This window comes from Musa acuminata, chromosome BXJ2-11 (genome assembly GCF_036884655.1).
Source record: "Musa acuminata AAA Group cultivar baxijiao chromosome BXJ2-11, Cavendish_Baxijiao_AAA, whole genome shotgun sequence".
Lineage (NCBI taxonomy): Eukaryota > Viridiplantae > Streptophyta > Magnoliopsida > Zingiberales > Musaceae > Musa > Musa acuminata.
This window is the reverse complement of record NC_088348.1, coordinates 29,373,163-29,394,916: the sequence shown is the minus strand read 5'-3', so window position 1 is coordinate 29,394,916 and position 21,754 is coordinate 29,373,163. Positions and strand designations below refer to the sequence as shown.

General features: G+C 38.7%; 2 protein-coding genes across 5 annotated transcripts; both read left to right on the top strand.

The window, feature by feature from the left end:
- The first annotated feature begins 366 nt into the window (after nucleotides 1-366).
- LOC103971945 (crossover junction endonuclease MUS81) lies at nucleotides 367-15,749 on the top strand. 2 transcript variants are annotated; one of them, XM_009386109.3, is made up of 15 exons: nucleotides 371-806; nucleotides 893-987; nucleotides 1,091-1,169; nucleotides 1,250-1,336; nucleotides 1,435-1,557; nucleotides 2,022-2,229; nucleotides 2,484-2,580; nucleotides 2,686-2,786; nucleotides 2,921-3,063; nucleotides 4,719-4,776; nucleotides 5,280-5,438; nucleotides 8,208-8,287; nucleotides 13,987-14,221; nucleotides 14,430-14,516; nucleotides 14,762-15,749. In XM_009386109.3, the coding sequence occupies exons 1-15, from the start codon at nucleotides 616-618 to the stop codon at nucleotides 14,861-14,863; spliced, it is 1,845 nt and encodes a 614-aa protein (XP_009384384.2). In that variant the 5' UTR covers nucleotides 371-615; the 3' UTR covers nucleotides 14,864-15,749. The 2 variants fall into 2 exon arrangements, with proteins under 2 accessions (XP_018675743.2, XP_009384384.2); XM_018820198.2 differs by lacking the exons at nucleotides 14,430-14,516; nucleotides 14,762-15,749 and adding an exon at nucleotides 12,374-12,527 and having other exon boundaries at nucleotides 367-806; nucleotides 13,987-14,170.
- A 748-nt stretch (nucleotides 15,750-16,497) lies between these two features.
- Nucleotides 16,498-19,728, top strand: LOC103971943 (scarecrow-like protein 3). Of its 3 annotated transcripts, none has more exons than XR_001976102.2 (4): nucleotides 16,498-18,426; nucleotides 18,784-18,873; nucleotides 19,012-19,271; nucleotides 19,411-19,728. XR_001976102.2 is itself a non-coding variant. In XM_018820095.2 (4 exons), exons 2-3 carry the CDS (start codon nucleotides 17,039-17,041, stop codon nucleotides 18,824-18,826), a joined length of 1,431 nt encoding a protein of 476 aa, XP_018675640.2. In that variant the 5' UTR covers nucleotides 16,498-16,879; nucleotides 16,987-17,038; the 3' UTR covers nucleotides 18,827-18,873; nucleotides 19,012-19,297. The 3 variants fall into 3 exon arrangements, 2 of the variants coding, with proteins under 2 accessions (XP_018675640.2, XP_064988292.1); XM_018820095.2 differs by lacking the exon at nucleotides 19,411-19,728 and having other exon boundaries at nucleotides 16,498-16,879; nucleotides 16,987-18,426; nucleotides 19,012-19,297; XM_065132220.1 differs by lacking the exon at nucleotides 19,411-19,728 and having other exon boundaries at nucleotides 18,734-19,297.
- The last annotated feature ends 2,026 nt before the right edge of the window (nucleotides 19,729-21,754 follow it).

Sequence of the window (21,754 nt, the reverse complement as noted above, 5' to 3'; positions counted from 1 at the left end):
ATAATCGATAGATTTTAGATTTGAATTCATATGAAAGCGTCATTTGCATTGTCGTTTAATATGATAGAAGAACATTAATTTTGTAGAAAAGTTTGGTATATTTGTAATTATAAAAAAATTATGTACAATCATATTGAAAATTAGATGAACAAAAAGAATAATCTCATATTATTGAGGATTAAAAGAATTAGATAATATAGTCATAAGTTCGGTTTACAATTTTCTTGATGAATAAAATTTGATCTAAATGAATCAAAATCGATAAAAGAATTTAAATTGGATTTCTTTTTATCTACAAAGTTGCTCGTGACTCGACTCAAGTCCGGTCCACGAAGGACCGTGCCTTTGAACCGACCCGACTCGGGACCAGGCGACAGCACCTGCGACGGGCCCAGAAAGGATCCGAAGAACCGCTGCGGCCGCGGCCGCCCCTTTCGATCGCTTTGAATTCTGGAAGCAGAAGGGAGTGGCAGGATGGCTAAATCGAACCCCGGGAGCCTTTTCATCGCCAGTTGATTTCTGGTTCGAAGCCTTGGATCGATTGCCTTGCTATAAGAAACCCTTGATCCCGATTCAATCGCCTCAGAACCTAGAATCTGCCGGTCCTCGTCTCCCATGGAGAACCTGCGGTCCGTCCGCTGCAGCGAGAACGAGGAGATCGGGCTGTACCTCTGGAGAAAGCGGCAGGAGATGGTCGAGTCCAATGGCTTGTCGGAGAACCTTGACCAGACGCTGTCCAAAGCCTACCGCAGCATCTGCGACGCGAAAACCCCAATCAAGACCTTAAAAGACCTGTCCCAAATCAAGTGAGTCTTATTCCTCTCGTTCTTCGACTACGAGAACATGTTCTTTCTCATAAAATCTTGATCTGTACAATGGTCCAATCTATTAGGGGCGTGGGAAAGTGGATTCTGAGGCTCATGCAAGGATTTTTCCAAGAATCTGTCGCCGATGTGCCTTCCACGACGAACGAGGCCCACGAAAAGGGTAACTATTGATTTGAACTTTCTGCTATTTGTATTTTCTTGAGCGCTTCCGTCGACTTGGTTACATTCGTTGTTCAATAAAACAAACTGTTACCTTTTCATAGGGAAGAAAGCGAAGGAACCAAAACGTTATGTACCAAAGAAGAATTCAGTTGCATATGCCTTGCTGATTACACTTTACAGGTCGATGTCCTGATCGAATGCTATTGGTTTATGATTATTGTTGATCTCATTTGTCGAGTGGCACTTTTATTTTTCATCAGGGCAATGACCAATGGGAGTAGTTATATGAAAAAGCAGGAATTGATTGATGCTGCAGAAGCAAGTGGGCTTTCACGAACTTCAATTGCGTGAGTGGTTATTTTCACATTTTAATTATCTTTAAAAGATGCTTTTCAACTCTTGCAACTAGAATAGATTATGCTCTTGCTGATTTTGGTGTTCACAGACCAGATAAGAGTAAGCAACCTGGCCAATTTGGGATTTCATCAAGGGATTGGTATACCGGATGGAACTGCATGAAGAGTTTGATATCAAAAGGCCTAGTGGTGAAGTCTAGTTGCCCAGCAAAGTAATATTAGTTCCCTCATTAAATTGGTATTTATTAGATAAAACTTTGAGTTTTATTTGATGAAATGGGCTTTCTATGGTAACTCATGAGACTTATTAGCAGTTCATTTTTCTTGGGATGCAAATTTATATGTTTCAATTTATTCCAGAGTTGCATGTGATGCTTTCACTGACATTGTATTGTATGTTATTCCAAGATAGTTTACAAGATTGATATTTGTATCATGATATTGTGATACCAATATAATAAGCAACTATTAGATATGTCATATAAAATACTCAAAACATTCTTCAGCTATTAAATATTATGTTAATTTTTGTTTTTCAAACTCATTGTTACTTTAATTCTTCTTTCTGTGTTAATTATCAGTAACTTATGAATCTTTATCCTTAGCCAATTTCTTTCAGATATTAATTTCTATATCTCAGTTAATTAATTTTTTCTATTTGCATATTGTTATGTAGATACATGCTAACACAAGAAGGGCAAGAAGCTGCACGTGAATGCCTCTTGAGATCTGGGTCAATTGATCTTGAGCCTGCTAAAGCAACTTGTAGATCTCACAGTGCTCTTGATGGCCAAAGTGCATCACCTGTTGACTTGACATTGCAGTCAGCAAGCGTGAGCTGTCAAACAGAAATGATCGACATTCCAACTGAATATGTAGATAGGGTGAGAGCTTTATAGCTTGAATACTTTTATTAGTTTTATCACCAGTATATTATATTCTTCAGTTGATCTTCAAAGCTTGTTGTGATGACACAGTGGAACTCTCAACTTGGCATGGTCTTAGATGACTATGTGTGCTAAGTTTTCTTTACTTGGCTTTAAAGATTATATTTCTATAAGCAATATATTTGGTAGGTAACTCTTGAACCTGTTGTGAAAATCTTAACCAGTGTTATTTTCGTTTCCATACTCTCCAGTATAAGCAAGCTGATTTTTTGGATTCTGATCATGATTCTGCAAATCTGGAGAAGTGTTCTTACTCAACAGCAGAGACCTGCATGCCTATAGTTTTGGGTATTTTTACTCTTAATGAAATGAGACTGATTTATTGCAGATTACATTCTTTAAATGTATCTTTTATACCATATTCTTATCCAAACTTGATGGTTGTTGTTCCAGATAGTATTGCCAACATCCCTGTAGGTGATGCTAGGTGCCGGAATTCAGTTTATGCAGATGCAGCTCAGTCCTCTTTTAATTTGCGAGCTTGCACTTCATTTGTATGTTTTCTTGGTGTTTGGCATTGTGACTCAATAAAACAGATAAAAATTCACGACGAGGCTGATAATGATGATTTTTTCTCGAAGATTTAGGAAGGTTGTAGCTGTTACAGTTAATTTACATTGGATTTCAGGATTCTCCTATGCACAAACCATCTGCTAATGATGCTACAAAAGGAAATGACAATGCTATTGCCATGCCACCTTATAGATCTGGGGAGAAATTTGAAGATATCTATGATGTTATTTTGATTCTGGATGATCGTGAAAACTTTGGGTTAGTATTTTTTCACAATTATATATTGTTAATTGATTTCTTTCTAGAAATCATGATTTACTTTATTTTCTCATCATCTTGTAGTATATGGATTGCTCAAAGAAAATATAGAAAAGGAAAGAAACCATCAAAGTTTTGGATGTTCACACTGCATGAAAATTAAATGGACCAACACATGATTTGGGCTAATATTTCAACATATTTTGACTTAGGTTTCAGTTGGATGGATAAAATTACTTGAGGACGAGAACAAACGTTTATCATTTGTATACACAAAATTCCGTCTATAACCTTTTCTGAATATACTGGAGGACAACTTGCTTTTATAGGTCCTAGGGTTAGTTCAATTATTTCGTTATTGACCCAATTTTTGACTGTTTGTAGTTCAGAATATATCTTACTTGACTATACTGAAATATACCGACACTTCAAAAAATTTTAGAATTGTTTTTAAATTATAAACGACTATAAATATCAAAGAATAAATCTTGATCAGGTACTAATACCAATCAATGATCTGATTGATTTAATACCACATCATGTGTCACTACAGTTCGATACTAGATGGATTCGCTAGTATTGATATTGGCCCAATAAATACCTACTAAATCCTGTTTTATTCTTTTCCTTAATGGTGAATCAAATTCTTTAAGACCTTGAAATCATTCGTCAAGAACACAGTCTGAAAAGATTCTAAAATTGCTTGTAGTGCATGATTTATATACTACGAATATATAATTGAAAATCTTGTAAATACATGAACTTAAAACTATACAAGTCATACATTATTAATTGTTACTATTATCATAAGGATCGCTGTGTTGGAGTCAGAGGTGAGTCACGGTCCATAATGTGAGTCGATTGGAGATCAATATTATAATTTTGATACAGATATATCCTATGTTACTATTTGAATCAAATTAGCATTATCTTGACATCTTAGTCGCTTAGTTTAATTGGGATGGTAGCCCACTTGTTAAATATGCTGCTATGACTGATAAACTAGTGGAGTCGTGAGGCCACAATGACTATTGGGCAATAGAATTTCCATTGGCATAGCAACGCCGTATGCTTGGGAAACTAGGACCAAGTATTAATGTCGTATGTGACCAATAAAATCCATGATGGTAGTAAGGCTATGATTGTGATGAATTCCTGTCTGACCCAATCTTATATTCTTACCTATGTGCTCTCATATCTTCTTGGAAGTCATCAACAATTTTTACCTTGCCCTTGTCTTTTCTGCCATAGACTAATGGTGGACAATCTGAAGCTATGATTGTTATCATGTGGGGCATGAGCAATTCTGCATATCAGGAACATGAGATTGTTGACCTTGGCCATTGTCATTAGTAGACTGTCTAACTAATGGAAATGTTTCTAGCTGATTCCAACCAATTTATTACTGTGATATTGACAACATTGATCAAAATTGAATTGGTCTGGGATGATTCTAATATAGATCAGTTGTATTGAATTTGGAATCAATCAATACTGTGAAGTGTGAACTATGGTTTGTAGATCCATCTTGTTCTATTAAAGTTCTCTTTGGGCTTTTCAACTTGATGATTCTATCTTTAGAACAACCATACATGGGTTAGTGGTTGTAAAAATCAACTAACAGTTTTCACTTTTTTGTTCTTAAATTTTTGTAGGTCCCGTTCAAGAAAAATTGTTGATAACATACACACTCAGTTCAACATCTTAGTAGAGGTGAGTTCTTTTGTTTACTTAGATGATTATACTGTTTTAAAACTTTATTTACCAGAGGTTAGTATTTGATCTTGGTCCATGTCACTTCTATGTATGTTGATGACATCACTTTATTTGCTTTGATAGTAAGTGGTTGTTTGTCCAACGGCACCTGATAACCTGGTCCTGCTGAGAATAGTGCTGACTGCCCAAAACAGCCTTCAACAGGCCCAAACAAGGCCCTTGTCTGGTCGATCTTGTCTAACCTTTGACCACATAATGGTTTTTCTTCTGGGTTTGCTTCTGGTATGGGTCTCTCCATAACAAGACCTATAAATGCTTTAGTAAGAAGAGGCTAGTCTTTGTAGATTCAGGATGCTCCAAGTGGGTAGGAATAATAAAGAAGACTTGATGCACATATGAAGATATGCTCTGATTTGATGCACATTTTTAACATATCCATCTGAAATTGATAGTCTTTTTGGTAAACAATAACAAATTGTTTTTGTTGATTTTCTTTCCAGTTTAGGCGTTTGCCTGTTGGAGATGGCATTTGGATTGCTCGACATAGAGGGTGTAACATTGAGTACGTGCTTGATTTTATTGTAGAAAGAAAAAGAGTTGATGATTTGTGCAGATCAATTAGGGATAACAGATACAAGGATCAGAAATTGAGACTACAGGTATTGGTTCTTATCCAGGTTAAAGATTTCCTTACCTTGCATGTTCCTGATCGAAATTGTGTTATGCTAGATTAGCCATGTTGTAGTAATTCATTTTTTAGACAGACAAAAATATTATCGTTGTTTTGGTCATCTTGTCGAGTGTTTAGTGTTTTAGAAATCAGCAATTTTGATAGAGTTGAATTGAAAGTTAATGTGTAGTTTAAAATTTAAAATTGTCACTGGGTTGCTATATTGTAGACTTGTAGACTTGTATATTGTAGACTTGTAGACTACAAGTCTACAAGTCTTTGCAGTTTAAATTTAAATTTTGATAAAGGAAATCTTTGTAATTTGGTTGCCACTGGGTTGTTATATTGAAGACTTGTAGACTACAATTCTACAAGTCTTTGTAATTTAAATTTAAATTTTGATTAAGGAAATCTTTGTAATTTGGTTACATTGTAGATTTGGAGTTTATAGTTTGAAGTAACTATTTTGATTATTGCTTTACAAAGATTAAGTTTGGTACAAAGATCGAAATTTTGTGTCGTATCGGTGTACTGAGCTTTGCTCGGTATGGTATGGTACAACGTACTGAGTGGTACGCTTAATTTAGGCTTAAAATCCTCTCAAAATATCTAAAAATAAAAAAAAAGTTAGGATAGGATTTTATAGTTAGAAATAAATATACATTTAGTATAAGTTTAGCAAAATCAATGTAGATTAGGTAAGAATAGTATCACATATCTTTTTCGGACTTTAAGGAATAGCTTTGTGCAAGGTTCATATTTCGATCCATTACGAATCGTCCTTTGCTTGTTGTAGCTTGTTTTGAAATAATTTACGTATCTTTATCGGGATCTTTTTGCATTTTGCAACATTAGGATCCTTGTCGGCCAAATGCATCTTCACCCGAGTTATTCCTCCACCCTTGTCAATATTGTCACAATAAATACATTACTAATGATGACGGTTCTCATCTATCTTTCGGGCATGAATCCATACATCATAATGTGGTTATTCTGTTGATGACATGATCCTACTAAATTTAAATCAAATAAGCTATAAACATGTTGAATTGACCTAATATCGATCAAAAATCATTAATCGCAGCATTAAATAATTTTATTAAAACATAACTAATCTTATTTTACTATCATAAATATGTGAAACACTTAAAAAAATTAAATACGTAATTTTGATTCAATATATATCAAACATGATGAAATCATCATTAAATATATTAATCACACGATTAACATAGTTAATTATCTAGTAATTACTTCTCTTTCAACATTATAAACATATCAAACACCCTAATAGGTATTAAAGACATTGAATTGACTTAAAATCGATCAAATTTTGATTAAATCATCATTAAAATCATTAATTACAACATTAAATAACTTTAATAAAACCTAATTAAACTTATTTTGTCATCATAAATATTTGAAACATATAAAAGAAACATTAAATATGTAATTTTAATCCAATATATATCAAATTATGATGAAATCATCATTAAATACACTAATCACACGATTAACATAGTTAATTACCCATTAATTACTTTTCTTTCAACATTATAAATATGTCCAACACTCTGGTAGGTATTAAAGACATTGAATTGACCTAAAATAGATTAAATTTTGATTAAATCATTGTTAAAATCATTAATTGTAGCATTAAATAACTTTAATAAAACCTAATTAAATCTATTTTACCATCATAAATATGTGAAACATATAAAAGAAAGATTAAATACGTAATTTTGATCCAATATACATCAGATTATGATGAAATCATCATTAAATACACTAATCACCCGATTAACATAGTTAATTACCCATTAATTATTGAATCTTGGATTTTGATAATGAAATCAATTAATGAGTTTACGATCTAATCTGCGTTTTGAGTGACGTAAGACTAACTTCGATCAAAAAAGGCAAATTGATTAAAACAAGAGGAATTGGACATTGGGCCGGAGTGAAACATGTCAGGAGATTAGATATCGAGCTAGAGGATCAGTCAATGCACCGACAGAAGGACTTTGTGCTATGAGTTCGGGCATCGAGCTGAAGGATCGGATATTACGCTAAGGAGATTGGATGTTGCGGAGACCAACATGCTGATTAGGCAATACATTGAAGGAGAGGACGATGCGCCGAAAGATCGAAAGAAGCACCAGATGAACCAATGACATGCCGAACAACACATGATTCATGCTTGTAATAATTTGTCTAGATCGAAGTAGTTTAGGTCTAATTGAGTTAATTTTTAGTGTAATCAGGCTAACTCAATTAGGGGTCCATTGGGCCAGAGTTGGAGCTGTTTTGGGCAAAAGAAAGGCCCATTCAATGATCCTTAGCTGGCCCAAGCGGTGGCACCGCCAGGGCTGGCTGTGGCACCGCCTGAGGCTCGACCTCCCATGAACACTGTTACAAGTTGGTAACGGTCGAAATTTCGACCATTTCCTCCCGATACAGCCTCGTATCATCCGATATCGGGCTATATCAAGCTTTCTGCCGGGTATGGACGGTTATCATTTAAAATTTAGAACCTTGGTTTGGTGTACACAAGGAACTATTCAAAATTTATGTTAGAATTAAGGATTGTAATTTTAGGTACCAGATCCTTTGTTGTTTTTCTGGAAGAAGGGGATTGGAGAGGAGGAGAAGAAGAGGAGAATAGGAGGAGGCGGTGGAGAGGATGAGTAATTGTGGCTGTTGGTTTTCTTTGTTTATACTGGATATGGCTTTTATCATTTTCTATGAATTTATGCAGAGATGTGGACTTCAGAAACTGATATATTTGGTTGAGGGTGATCAAAATTGTTTGGAGGCAGCTGAAAGCATCAAAACAGCGTATGTACACAACTAATGTTGGTTTTTAAGTTAGTTTAACCTTTTTGTTCATTTCAAATTGCAAATTCTTTACCAGTCTATGAGCTAGCTGATTTTGTAGTTGTAGATTATGATATGTTTCTACCTGAATGCCACTTCATGAATTTTAGAAGTTTAGTTTCTCCCATGAAGTATATATGCCTAAACAAAAAACTTTTAATATCAATTCAATATAAATTTTTGGCAACCAGTTGAACCAGTATAGTATTGGTACAAGGTGACACACCAGTAAGGTGTTACATGGACCTAAATTACCTGACGTCACCAGAGAAAAACAAAAGGTCAAATACCAACCGAAACCGATTAATATCATTTGCTACCCATTTTTGGTTGGATCAATGCATATTGAATATTGATCCTTAGTTAGATTGATAAGCACCAATCAGTATGTACCAATCCGATTGATATTTAAAACCTTGCTTAAACATGTTTTGTCATTTAAATTTTGGATTATGGTACTGGTATGCCGTTGGACTGGTATGCCGTCGAATCGGTACATACCGCCCGTACCGGGCGATACTATTCGAAATTGCATACCATGATTGAAACATATCATGCTTGAATATTTTTTGAATTCAGAGTACTGGATAGCTGAAAATGATTGTTGCTCTCAACAACTAGAGCATTTTCGAGCTCTCGTCATCATTATCCTCCTCTCCTTATTCTCATCCTCCCACTTTTCTCTTCTTTTTCTATTTTCTTTCTTATGTGCCAATTGTATCTTGGTATGCCATGGGGCTAATTACTAATTACCCCTTGTAGTTAGCTACATTTAGCATCTCGATCCCTACACTTTAAAAAGTTACATTGACATCCGTATAGTTACGAAAGTGAAACATCTAGGTTTATTTACCCTAACGCCGTCGGTTTTACCAACGGAAATATAAAAACAAAGGGCAAAAAGATCATTTTAACGTTCAAATTAGTGGTGGCGGATGGTGGCGTCGCTGGGGGCCATGGGTGGCTGCTGTGGATGAGGAGAGCGGCGACTAGTGGTGAGGGCCGCTCGGCAACTGTGTCGATGATGGGTATGACGGTGTACTCATAATCGAATTTTAAGGCCCACATTTTTCTTCTGTCGTCGGATATGTCTGTCGGGAGCTCGACAATTGCTACCATCCTTCCAGAGCTTTCCTTCTCGATTGACAACAACTGTAGCGAATAGGAGTCCTCCGACAAGCCCCCTATCTCCCCTTTTTCACACCTATGCCGGAAATGATATAGTAGCGAGGAGAGCGGTAGGAGCTTCGGGTCGAGCGACCCACCTAATAGGTTAACGGCGAGGCGACCACCATCTTGGTCATAGACACCACTACGACCATCATCATCTGCATCGATGTCGATGCAATTGTCGAGCACCGAAAGGGTCGCCGATGCTGATGCCGAGTGGCTCTTTCGTCGCTTGGCAATTGCATCAGCATTGACGCAAGACGGTGGTGGCCGTCGCGACGTCTACGGCAACGATGGTGGCTGCCTCGCCGCTAACCTATTGGGCGGATCACCCAACCCGAATCTGGGGTCATTGGAGCTCCTGTCGCTCCCCTTATTGCTAACTCAGTTCCGACACGGGCATGAAAAAGGGGAGATGGGGGGTTCATCGGACGAGTTATACTCCCGTGGTTGTCGTCAACCGAGAAGGGAAGCTCTGGAAGGTTGGCAGGTGAGCGATTGTAAAGCTCTGGTGACGATAGAAAAATGTGGGTCCCGGAATTTGACGTTGAGTACGTCATCGTACTCGTCGTCATTGCAATTGCTAAGCGGCTCTCCTCATCTACAATAGTTGCTTGCGGCCCCCAGCGGCGTGGTCGTCTACCACCACCAACTGAAATATTAAAATTATTTTTTTACCCTTTGTTTTTGTGTTTCCATTGCTAAAACGGATGACGTTAGGGTAAATGAACTTAGATGTTTCACTTTCATAACTATAGGGATGTCAATGTAACTTTTTAAAGTATAAGAATCAGGGTGTTAAAGGTAGCTAACTACATTGAGTAATTTGTAATTAGCCTGTGTACCATGTGTTAGTACTTGCATGTGCAGACCAGCCTAACCAATACAAGTCAAGGCCAAAACTTGAAACCATGTCTTTACCAAGTTGCGCTTTATGTTGATATGGGTTGTTATTGGTCCTATCTGAACAAATATGCTGAAATAAATGCTAGATAGGTTTTTCTCCTTTATAATACATATTTGATCATGATTCCATTTCTTGTATGTTTTTATTAGCTATTATTAATCACTTCAAGAAGTAGAAACGTCCTAGTGGTTAGTGCATTGTTGCACAAATAATGAATCTCAAATTCAAGCCCAACATGATCTTCTTGTAATAGAAATTTCTTCTAATTTTTTAAAAAATAATCATATCAAAGGAAAAAACAAAACTTCTAAGAAGCTGAAATTAGCTTATATACAATTCCAGTCATACATGAGATTGAGATTGATATTCACAGTTTGCTGCATGCGTAAATTTGTATGTGATGCCTGTCTTAAATATTACCTCAAGAGATGTGGCTGAAAGTCAACATAATAAGTTTCTTGAACCCAAAAGTGATATCTCTCTCATCACATTTGATATTGGGAGATATTGTGGTACATGTTAGTCAAGTGAGAAATTCATAGTTGCTTGATCACTAATGGGGCAGGGGGCCTACCTGTAGCAACTTGGTATGTTGCTCCATTTGGTAGACATTAGAGATGGAGGTCTACTAGAGGGGGAGGTCATACCCACATTTGCTATTTGAGCACTACCGTTACTATTACTATGTTCCTCTTTCGGGCAATAGGAAGTCTTTAACTCAACAAATTAGGACCAATTGTTGTTAGTGATTTTAAAAGGTGCTCGGGCGCTTGGGTGAGATGAGGTGAGGCCTAAGCGCCTCGCATAGTAGTTGGGCGATGTACTTCAGTGAAGCATCGCCAGGGCGCTCGCCTGAACCCAGGTGCCGGGTGCCTTGGGCGAGCACCTAGTTGAAGCAAAGCAACCGAACCAGATTATCAACTCTGGTTTGGTTGAACAGTAACTTAGTTTCCCCTCTCCCCCCAATAAAAAGGGTGAAAATAAAGCCTTGATTTTCATTAGCAGTGGCATGAGTAAATTTCTGCTTCCTTATCCATGCACCTCCACTTTGGATCTGGTAAATAAATGACCTTTTGTCACCATCGATACTTTTGTCGACATCATTGTCATTCGAAACCTCACCACTGGCATTCTATACAATGGTCCATAGAGGACTGGTTTCTGTGCCACATCAATATCTTGAACATTTGATGTTCAAATCTAGCATCATATTTTCCTCGTATTGAGCCACCCTTCCTAGAAGCTATGATTCTGTCTCGTTGATCTAAGATTCTACATCCTGATCTTGATTTGTTTCAAAATGAACCTTGATGGATTTCCTACATCGTCAAGCTATGGATCATCTTAGTTGCAGATTGTCTATAGTCCATCGTGGTATCTAACTCATCTTGTAGTAACTGGGAGAAAAATAGTTCTACCTTAGCCTCCTCCCTTTCTTTGTCCTTAGTCATTGATGCAAAACAAAGTAGCACAGTAGGGCAAACTTGTGCTCTAATTTTGATATAGCATCCACAGTTGGTCAAAGGGTAACATACTAATTCAAAGGACATCTAAATCAATAAAAATTCAGAAAATGAGGGGTAGGTGACTGTGGTTAGAAAGAATTAGAAGCTGGAGGAAACTTTCTATCACAGAGATAATATAGACTGTGGTTCATAACTTTGTATGAATCTTCTCAAGCTTCTTCGATTCAGTTTGGGATTGCACCAAGAGGCTAAAAACAAACTTATTTGCTCATGTTTGTTGACCGAGCAATCTTTCTCTACTCCAAAACTGAGTAGGAAGAGAGCCAACTGACAAATCAACCCTTGCAGACTCACTTAGCCCCTCTACAACTTTTAGTTGGCATCCAGAGATGCTCCAATATGTCATTAGTTGATAATGTGCTAAAACAAGCATCTATATTAGTTGCTCAAATAATATTGCTTAAAGGAATCAATGCTTGACATGTTCCCTATGTAAATTATTAGTACAGGTACTATAACAGATGGGAATTGCACACATGAGAGCTTTGGTTACAAAAGGATGAATGCGGTGATCCACTTTGATCTCATCTTAAATCTTGATGCTGAGGTAATGAAAGCCGGTACCTGGTCAAAACAAGGTGATGGAGATAGTTGGAAGGTAGGTACTTAATTCTGACTACTTTTTGGTTGGATGATCTATGGTCTGCAAGCGGTGTGCTCGAGACTTAGGTGGTGGATCCTTTCTATTCGTGCGTTAAGTTGAAAGTATGTCATTCTTTTTTACCTTTGTTAAGATCAGCTTCTAACAAATGACTGGAAGGCAAGGTTTGCCCACTTTTATTTTGCCAAACACTTCACAATTGACGGGATGATGATAGCATTAGGTAGTGAGAACAAGGCTTATTTTCGCTAGGCAGGTCAGGCCTTGCATCAACATGAACTGAGTGGAGAAAGAAGTAAAAGGGAGAAGAACGTGATACTTTTGGCTTGTAATCAATCTATCCGATAGCAGAAGTATTTATGTGTGTGTGGCTGTTGTCTTCTTTTAGTTCTTTTATGGGCTGTATTCACTGAATGGGATGATGATAGCATTAGGCTGTGAGAACAAGGCTTGTTTTTGCTAGGCAGGTCAGGCCTTGCATCAACATGAACTGAGTATAGAAAGGAGAAGTAAAAGAGAGAACAACATGATACTTTTGGCTTGTAATTAATCTATCTGATAGTGGAAGTGTTTATGTGTGCATGGCTGTTGTCTTCTTTTAGTTCTCTTATGGGCTGTATTCACTAAATAGGAAAATTTTACCTATTATTGATTTAATTTGGTTTCTTGAGTAATTTCCCATTAAATTAGGCTCTATTTGTATAATATCCGAAAAAAAATTGATAAATGATATATAGTTCATGTATGATGTGACAAATGGTTGACATCAAGGTTTACAATACTGTATGATATGGTTCTACAGGTGGTATTTACTGGTTTGACAGCTAGGGATTCGGACCAGGGTAAACCAGGTGGTACTCCCAATACAGGGCTTGTACCACCTGTGGGACAGTTCTTTTGGTTGTTTACAGCATTTCTTTCAGGTTTTTTTCCAAAACTTGGTATGCATTGACAATATTGGCACGTGGTACACCAGTATGGACTGGTATAGCACCGGTCCAAGTCATGACCAATACACTACCAGTACATGAAATTGTGAACCTTGGTTGACATTTGTGTGAATATTAAAATGAAGATTAGTAGAATGCATAGAGATGTGTCATGTTCCTTGTACACCTATGATGTAACCTGAGTTTTCTCAAGGCAGTTCCTTTTATATGCTGAAGTTCATAAGCATGTGAGGAAGAAAGCATAGCAAATTCATTTCTTAAGTTATGAAGAACTTTTAGCTGTTTTTCTCCTTGTGGCCTTCTTAAAAGCTCAACAGTTTGTTTAGTTTGCTGGAAATAAAATGAGATCAGCAAATACTAGTTTTTTTCCATATCTTTCTCAATGTTACTTTGGATCTTGGTATGTAGCAGTCTTTATGTTGTCATTGTCTCTGTTCCTGTAAACTTCAAAGCTGTATCATCTCATGAAGTTTCAGAACTGATGCCAAGCATGTTTGTTTTTTCAGATGTTTTACAACAGAAATATTGGAAGGATTTGATGTACAAAGGACTAGTGGTTATGCTGATACCGTGAGAAGATATGGTTATCTCACAAAATCAATTATCCAATACTACACCATGCACTTCATTGACAAGGCTATGTGCTCTAGAGTTTGCCCTTCATATGATGAGTTTGTTAAGAAGTGTCAAGATCTTGAGAAGATGACCATTAGTGATGTATTTGCTCTCCAACTCATGCAGGTGATTGCGTCGTCATATTTGCTCAAGATTCTGTCCCTCTCAGAACCTGATTTTGTATTACTTTGCTGATATTGTGGCTAATCTTTTATTCTAGATTCTTACATGTGAAAACTTCATTTTTGCTCCACCGTGCATTTTAAAGTGCATAAGGGATCATACATCTTTCTAATTCATGCCCTGGGTCAATGCTTGCCTTTCCATATTTCAGGTTCCACAAGTAACAGAAGAGATAGCTCTTGCAGTTATAGACTTATACCCAACTCTGCTGTCACTGGCTCAAGCATACTCCCATATTGTAAGAACCCTCTTTTATTGCTTTGAGGCCCTTGCTAATGTGGAACTTTTCCTGTCTTAGCCTATGGATAAACACTGTTTTGTACAAAGTTTTGTGAAATTGGTACTGATTTTTCATGTTCTTTAACTGTGTAGCTTTGAAAGAAGTTAAGGAAACATTTGTTGTCTTGCTAGAGAATCTTTCAGTTTCTTTTAAGATGAAAGCCTTAAAGCATCTTATGACTTGATACTGGCTGGCTTTGTTAGGAGGGGGACCTTCGTGCTCAGGAGGAATTGCTGAAGAATAGGAGTAAAATTATTAGTGCAAGTGCCAGCAGGAACATCTTCAAGCTGATTTGGGGTCGTTGATGTGTTTGTCCTCCTGATGGGTCTTAATCTTGGTCAGATGAGCAAGCAAAGTCAACATCTCAATTATGCTATTTCACAGATCTCTTTCCACTGTGTAGAGAGGTTCTGGTGCTATTTGGTTCTTCTGTCAAAGCATGGCAAGCACTTCCACCTTGCAATATTTAGTGGACACTTCCCTCTGGTTTAGTGCCATGTATCTTGTGTCAAGAAACCACTCTATGTACAACAAGGCCTAGCGCCCTATCGTTTGGAACCATTCCTAATTCAGGAAAGTCCTTGAGTGGAAAAACAAGCTTAAAGATTGAGAGTCATGCTTGGCTGCCCGTGATGCAATGTTCAGTCTTAGGAATTCAGCCACCCAATGTAAGAGGAGAGCTACCTGTTATTGTAAGCACAGTATTCTGTAGCTACAGACCTTCTCAGTCGAGCATATGTGGATCCAAGATCCAAGTCTGGAGAGAAAATGTTACTGGGAGGGATCCTCATCCAGCTGTTCTCAGTCTTCTCGCAACATTTGAAGTCAAGGAGGTTGTTGGTGATGAACAAAAGTTCAGCTTGCTGAAGCACTTCACTTTGTTATCTGAAGCTGAGGAAGATTAGCTTATGCATTCCCAACAAATTAACAGCCGAACAGGTATGGGATATACTATCATCAGTAGACTTGGGAGTATAGTAAAGTGCTGATTTGAATGTTATCGAGATGAACAGTATAATTTAGATTTGAGATGGTAGTGACTTCAGTTGGTATCTTGGGATATGATGATCATTTCTCCCATGTTCTTATTTCAGCCTATTATGTCTACGGTGACTCATGTTTCTTGCCAAAAACGGATTTGTTTAGCTCCAGGTATTCTTATACTCAAAGAGTCAATGTTTTCATTCATCATTCGTTTACTATATTCGATGCTAAGCGCTAGTCATTGAAGAATGAACTGTATAATGTTTGATAAATTGGAAACCCTAAACTATAAATGTTACTTTTGTCAAATCTTCATTAAGGACCACTCAAAACTTTATTCTTTAATGTAAGAAGCAATTAAAGACACTCAAATTCATCGGATATGCCATATTGATCGAGGCTTAATGCGGTTCATGTGGGAGCAAACTATCTTTGGAGTTTGCAGTAGTATGCAATGCCAGCTGAATTGTCTCAACGCCCCCTCCAGTATGTGACTTTGGCATTGCTAACTCGGGATGGGAAAACGAGTGTAGAAGATGATCGAACGGGTTAGAAACAAAAGCCATTATCTATATACAAGTCAAAGAAAGAACAGTAGCTATCAATTTGTCTGCATATGCGCGGTGGAACATTGGGTTCCGTGATTGTTTCTTCCTCTCGTCTCATTTGCAATATACATCTCAACGTCCAGTGATATCACAGTGATATCTTTTCCTTCCTTATGAGATATCAGTTTAGCCTTTGTATTTTTTTTTTTTCTCATATCATGTGATCATTATTGTCAAATAATCGATATTTGATATTATTATTTTTTTAATGATCGAGACTTGATGCATGAAATCTATCGATGACATGCAAAGTCAACTGCCATAGATGATGACTAAAAGTGATGTATTATTTTAATTTTTTCGTTCCTACCGATCGATCCTAACTGGCGCGAAGAGAATGGAGACTTGTCCTCCTCATCGTAATCCCAGCTAGCAAGCACGGTGGGTGGCGGACATGCCGTTCGCTAGACGACGAGATGGGATATTTGGAGGCATCCACTCACATCCTCCATACGCTCCGTCCCCCCGTGGAAGAGACAAACACAAGCAGTAGTAGTGCTTGGTTTTTGCGAGGATGAGGAATAAAGCGACCCCGACATGAGGCTCCAAACCCGAGCACCCATTACCACGGTAGAAGACCGAGGCGTTGCGGACGGAATGGCTTCTCCTTTGAGAGGGATGGGCTGAGGAGTTCCATCTGCCGTTTGTGAGGAGGATTGGAGCACGGGTCGCTGTCTGCTACTGCAGGAAACTTGGTCCCTGGAGCTCCAACTCTGAAAACCTCCTCCGGTGTGAATCCATCGAACTGCTGCTTCTCGTTGCAGTCTTGTCTTTTCTGCTGTTGCTTCGGCTGCAAGAATCTGTTGCTTACTGGGCTCTAATTCTCGTCGATCAAGCGCTCGAGATTTGGCCAGATTCATCTGCTTGCCGGAGCGGGCGAAGCGGGCGATGATGCCTTTATCGGCCGGCGTCGTGGTCCAGGACGACGGCTCGTCGTCGTCGGTGACTTCGTCCCCACTCGAGACCTTGTCCCTCTCTCCTCCCTCCCTCTCGCCGCACTCGCCGTGGGTCCGCGAGCTCAAGTCCGACGAGCGCGGCCTCTGTCTCATCCACCTCCTCCTTGACTGCGCCAATCGCGTTGCTTCCGGCGGCAGTCTCGACCCCGCCAACGCGGCCCTCGAGCAGATCGCCCTCCTCGCCGCCCCCGACGGCGACGCCATGCAGCGTATCGCCTCTCACTTCGCCGAGGCCCTCGCCCGCCGCGCCATCCGCTCGTGGCCCGGCCTCTGTCACGCCCTCGACTCCGCCCGCGTCCTGCCGCTGGCGGAGGCCGCCGTGGCCCGCCGCCATTTCCTCGACCTCTGCCCCTTCCTCCGATTGTCGTTCGTCGTCACCAACCAGGCCATCATGGAGGCCATGGAGGGCGAGCGAGTGGTCCACGTCGTCGACCTCAACGCGTCCGATCCCGCCCAGTGGATCCCCCTCCTTCAGGCACTCAGCGCACGGTCCGAGGGCCCGCCGCACTTGAAGATCACCGGCATCCACGAGCACAAGGAGGTGCTCCACTACACGGCGATTCGCCTATCGGAGGCGGCCGAGCGGCTCGACGTCCCATTCCAATTCATTCCCCTAGTTAGCAGGCTGGATAACCTGGACCTCGAGAGACTGCGAGTCAAGACTGGGGAGGCATTAGCCATCAGTTCCGTCCTCCAATTGCATTCCTTGCTGGCCACCGAGGACGTCGGCGGCCACCTGCGCAAGGCCCAAAGGATTGCACCAATTAGTAAGCTAACGTTAGGGGAATTTCTCGAGAAGGATCACTTGGCCAATACACATAGCACGAGCGCAGAGTCAGCAGCACGGCCGCCCACGAGGATCCAGAGTTTTCTTGCGTCGCTGTGGGGGCTGTCTCCGAAGATCGTGGTGGTCACCGAGCAGGAGGCCAACCACAATGGGAAGACGCTGAAGGAGAGGCTCGTGGAGGCGCTCTTTTATTACGCTGCGGTGTTCGACAGCCTCGACTTGACTGTGCCGCGGCAGTCAGTCGAGCGTCTCAGGGTGGAGAAGATGCTATTCGGGGAGGAGATCAGGAACATTATAGCATGCGAAGGGTTGGAAAGGAAGGAGCGGCACGAGAAGCTGGAGAGGTGGAGTCAGAGGATGGGCATGGCAGGGTTCAGATTGTTGCCATTGAGCTACTATGGACTGCTGCAAGCGAGGAGGTTGCTGCAGTCCTTTGGTTGGCAGGGTTATAAAGTGAAAGAAGAGAACGGGTGCTTCATGATGTGCTGGCAAGATCGGCCACTGTTCTCCGTATCAGCTTGGAGGTGCAATCAGTAAGATTAGTTCTCTTCTTGAAATTTGTTTTCATTACTACTGTAAACTGTCTGTTCTTCAGAAGTTTTGTTGTATGTAACTATCTTGCTCTTCTTGATGCACATTTACTAGCATAAGAGGATGGTTGTGTGTGTTGCAGCAACATGGTGGTGGTATTGTTTTCCTTGCTTCTGGATTTCACATGGGATTTGACTTTATCATTTGCATCTTTGGACCAGTCATTGCATGAATTTGAATAATATGTTATGATCAAAGTGCATCTGATTCATTTTGATCAAGCTGACTTCTGTCTTTTTGTCACATTAGATGATTATTGCATCGTTACTACTGACAACAAGCTCCTTGTCTGCACACAGAGCAGAAAGTTTGAAGAAAAGAAGCACAAGTGTTGTGCCATAGAACAGAAGCTTTTTCAGCCACGGAAGGATAAAGCTGTGGTCAAACTGGTCTGCGTCTTTCTGACCTTCTTATGCTCTAATCTTGAAAAAGATTGAACTGGCTCTGTGCTACCTCTTTGGTTTATGAGTTTCAAATTCAGCACTCTTGGTGGTACTCTGAAGAGCATTTTGGTTCTCTTGTTTCAGATGATGATGGCTTCCTAGTGGGAAATGAGAAGTTACAAGTATGGAAATTTGCAAGAACAATTCTGCATCCTCTACAGAAAATATCTTCCTAGGATTTTTTACTTGTAACAAACAGTGTCTTCTTATACAGGAATATGAAAAGTATGATAAAAATAGATTGTTGAATTGGAGGTTAGGTACTCCAAGCAATCTATTTTGAGAGTTCAGAGGATTTAGTGCTGGAGTCATTGGGAATTTATGAACCTTGGTTGAAGAAAAGGGTATATAACATGCAGTTATTTCATCATTTTGACAGAAGTGCAAGATTTCTTTCTTTGAGACAAAGAAAAATAGTGAATGGAATATAAGGAATAGCAAATTGACAAATTTTGTGTATTCTTATTTGATTCTCCTGCACAGTGAGTATCATGGCATTGGCTTGAACCAGTGGAAACTCATAATCTACGGGTTTTCTCTTGGACTGTAGACCGAAGAACAACTCAATTTCACCATCTGTCACTGGCCACTTGACTTCATCTATTTGTAAGTTTACAGTTGAACCTGAATAGATTAATCATCAATGAGCAATTTATATTCACAAAAGAAAACTGGCTTTCTACTCTGACTTCATCAATATGTTGTTTTCGATTCAATGAAATGTGTTTTTGAATAGCAAAATGTAAAGAATGAGAAGATAAACTATTGATTGTATTCCTCCAGATTTACTTCATTGCTTTATTTCCTTTTGCTGCACAGGTAAATGTTCAATTAAGACAATTCTTATCTCTTCAGCATATCCATCTTCATGTTTCATGTGCTGAATGGTTATTTCATATCATAAATCCTAAATATTTTTATGTTTTATTGGATTGAACTGTGATTTATATCATATCATAATTATGATCTCTTTCTCTCTTAGTGTGATGAGCAGATGGAGGGGCAAGGAAACCTTCAAAACTCCACATTCTGCAGTGTATGTGAAGTTGTTGATCCTGCCTTGGTAACAATGTCTCAAAATTTTTGGAGCTATGTCAGTGGAATAAATACAAAATATGGCTACCTCTAAACAAAAAAATTATCTGACAATGAAGTCAAATAAGATTTGTCAGTGAATAAAATTAGAGTTCGACTTTTATTAAGAAATAGTTTCTTCTTCAGTTTGCCCATCAATATTTGACAAGGAAGTCACCACCACATCCATTAGGTGGAGCCACTTCAATTGACACCAAAGCCTATCTTTGGGCCCCTTTTTTACATCAAAATGCTTCATCATTTAATTCTCTTCCAGTATTTCCAAGGAGCAATTTGACACTGCTAATTCAAATATCTCTTTCTATGCCAAGCTTGAGGCTTAATCTACAAAGTAGTTGAGAGTTCTGTTACATCATTCCTGAGGCCCTATGTAACATCTCTTGAATTAGTTTTCAGTGTGTTCTATGATAGCTGGAGATCCCTTCTTAGTCTATCCAGGAAATCTGTGGCCCATACTGGAGCATTAGGATGAAGGTAATACATTTGCATTCAAAGGTGTGAGGCTGTCATCATTCAGAGTGAGTTTTTCTTCTCTTGGGCATATCGCATTAAACTACCAGTAATTTATTAGAAGATCTGTTAGGTTGTCTGTGTGCCACATACAAGTTTAGAAAGACCTAACATACTTTAGAATTAAACCCAGTCCATGGATAATCTAATAATCATACCCAAATACTAGTTTTGCTCTTAACTATTGATCCAAAATACTTCAGTCCAAATTAATGATGCTATCTCAATTTAATTTTTTTACATTTGAGGATATTTATGGTTAATAATTTCAATTCATTATTATTTTATTCAACTCCAAACCAATCGAATATCTAATCCTTCTTTGTTTATTTACATTTTGTTGAGCTCCCTACTTGTTTTTTTTCTTGAGTGTTGGATTGGAATTTAGTGATGATGTTATCTCTTCGTTTCCTCCATTCCATTGGGGACAGAAGCATTGCCCCTTCTGATCCTTAAAGCTGGGAAGTGAATCAAAAGCCCAAGCATCTTAATTCGATTCCAAGCATGTTTAACCTATTATTCATGATCGTGCATTTACGATCAAATCAAGCAGAAAACTAAAATATACTTCTCCTAAATGGAAAAATCTAGTCATTGTTGCTTCATGCATCCAACTACTCCAAAGAAATATGAAACATGCACGTAACCCAGCAGAGCAAAGGACGAACTCAACCACTTTGATGTCCACTTCAATTTAGCGTCTCATCCTATTATTCTTCTCCGAGTCTTTAGTCATGTGATACACGAGTGTCCTCATCCCTTGAATCAAGATATTTAAAGTATTATCACTAAACATTTAGTTATCTAATTAATCAAAATCTTAGGATTAATATTAATTTTGAGGTTAATACTGAGATATTTATGAGGCATACTGTATACATTGGAATCAATATGTCAACATCTTAAAAAGTTGAATTCTTCTCCGTTGCTTTATATATCATGTTGCGTAAACCTTAAGAGTTTTACTAGTCACATCCCATAAACCAGAGTGATTTGAATCATGAGAGATTTATATTTATAGTAGATTGTCCTTTTTTATATGGAAGGCGTGACAAATGCTTATAGTGCCTACCCGCATAATAAGTCATCAAGTATTAGCTTACGAAGAATTATCTATTTTACATGACTTTGTATAGTTTTATTCTTTTAAGATAAGCTTAAGAGACGCCTCTCAAGGTAGAGGGTGACTCTGACGCTTACAAAATCTTATTCTCTTACTCCT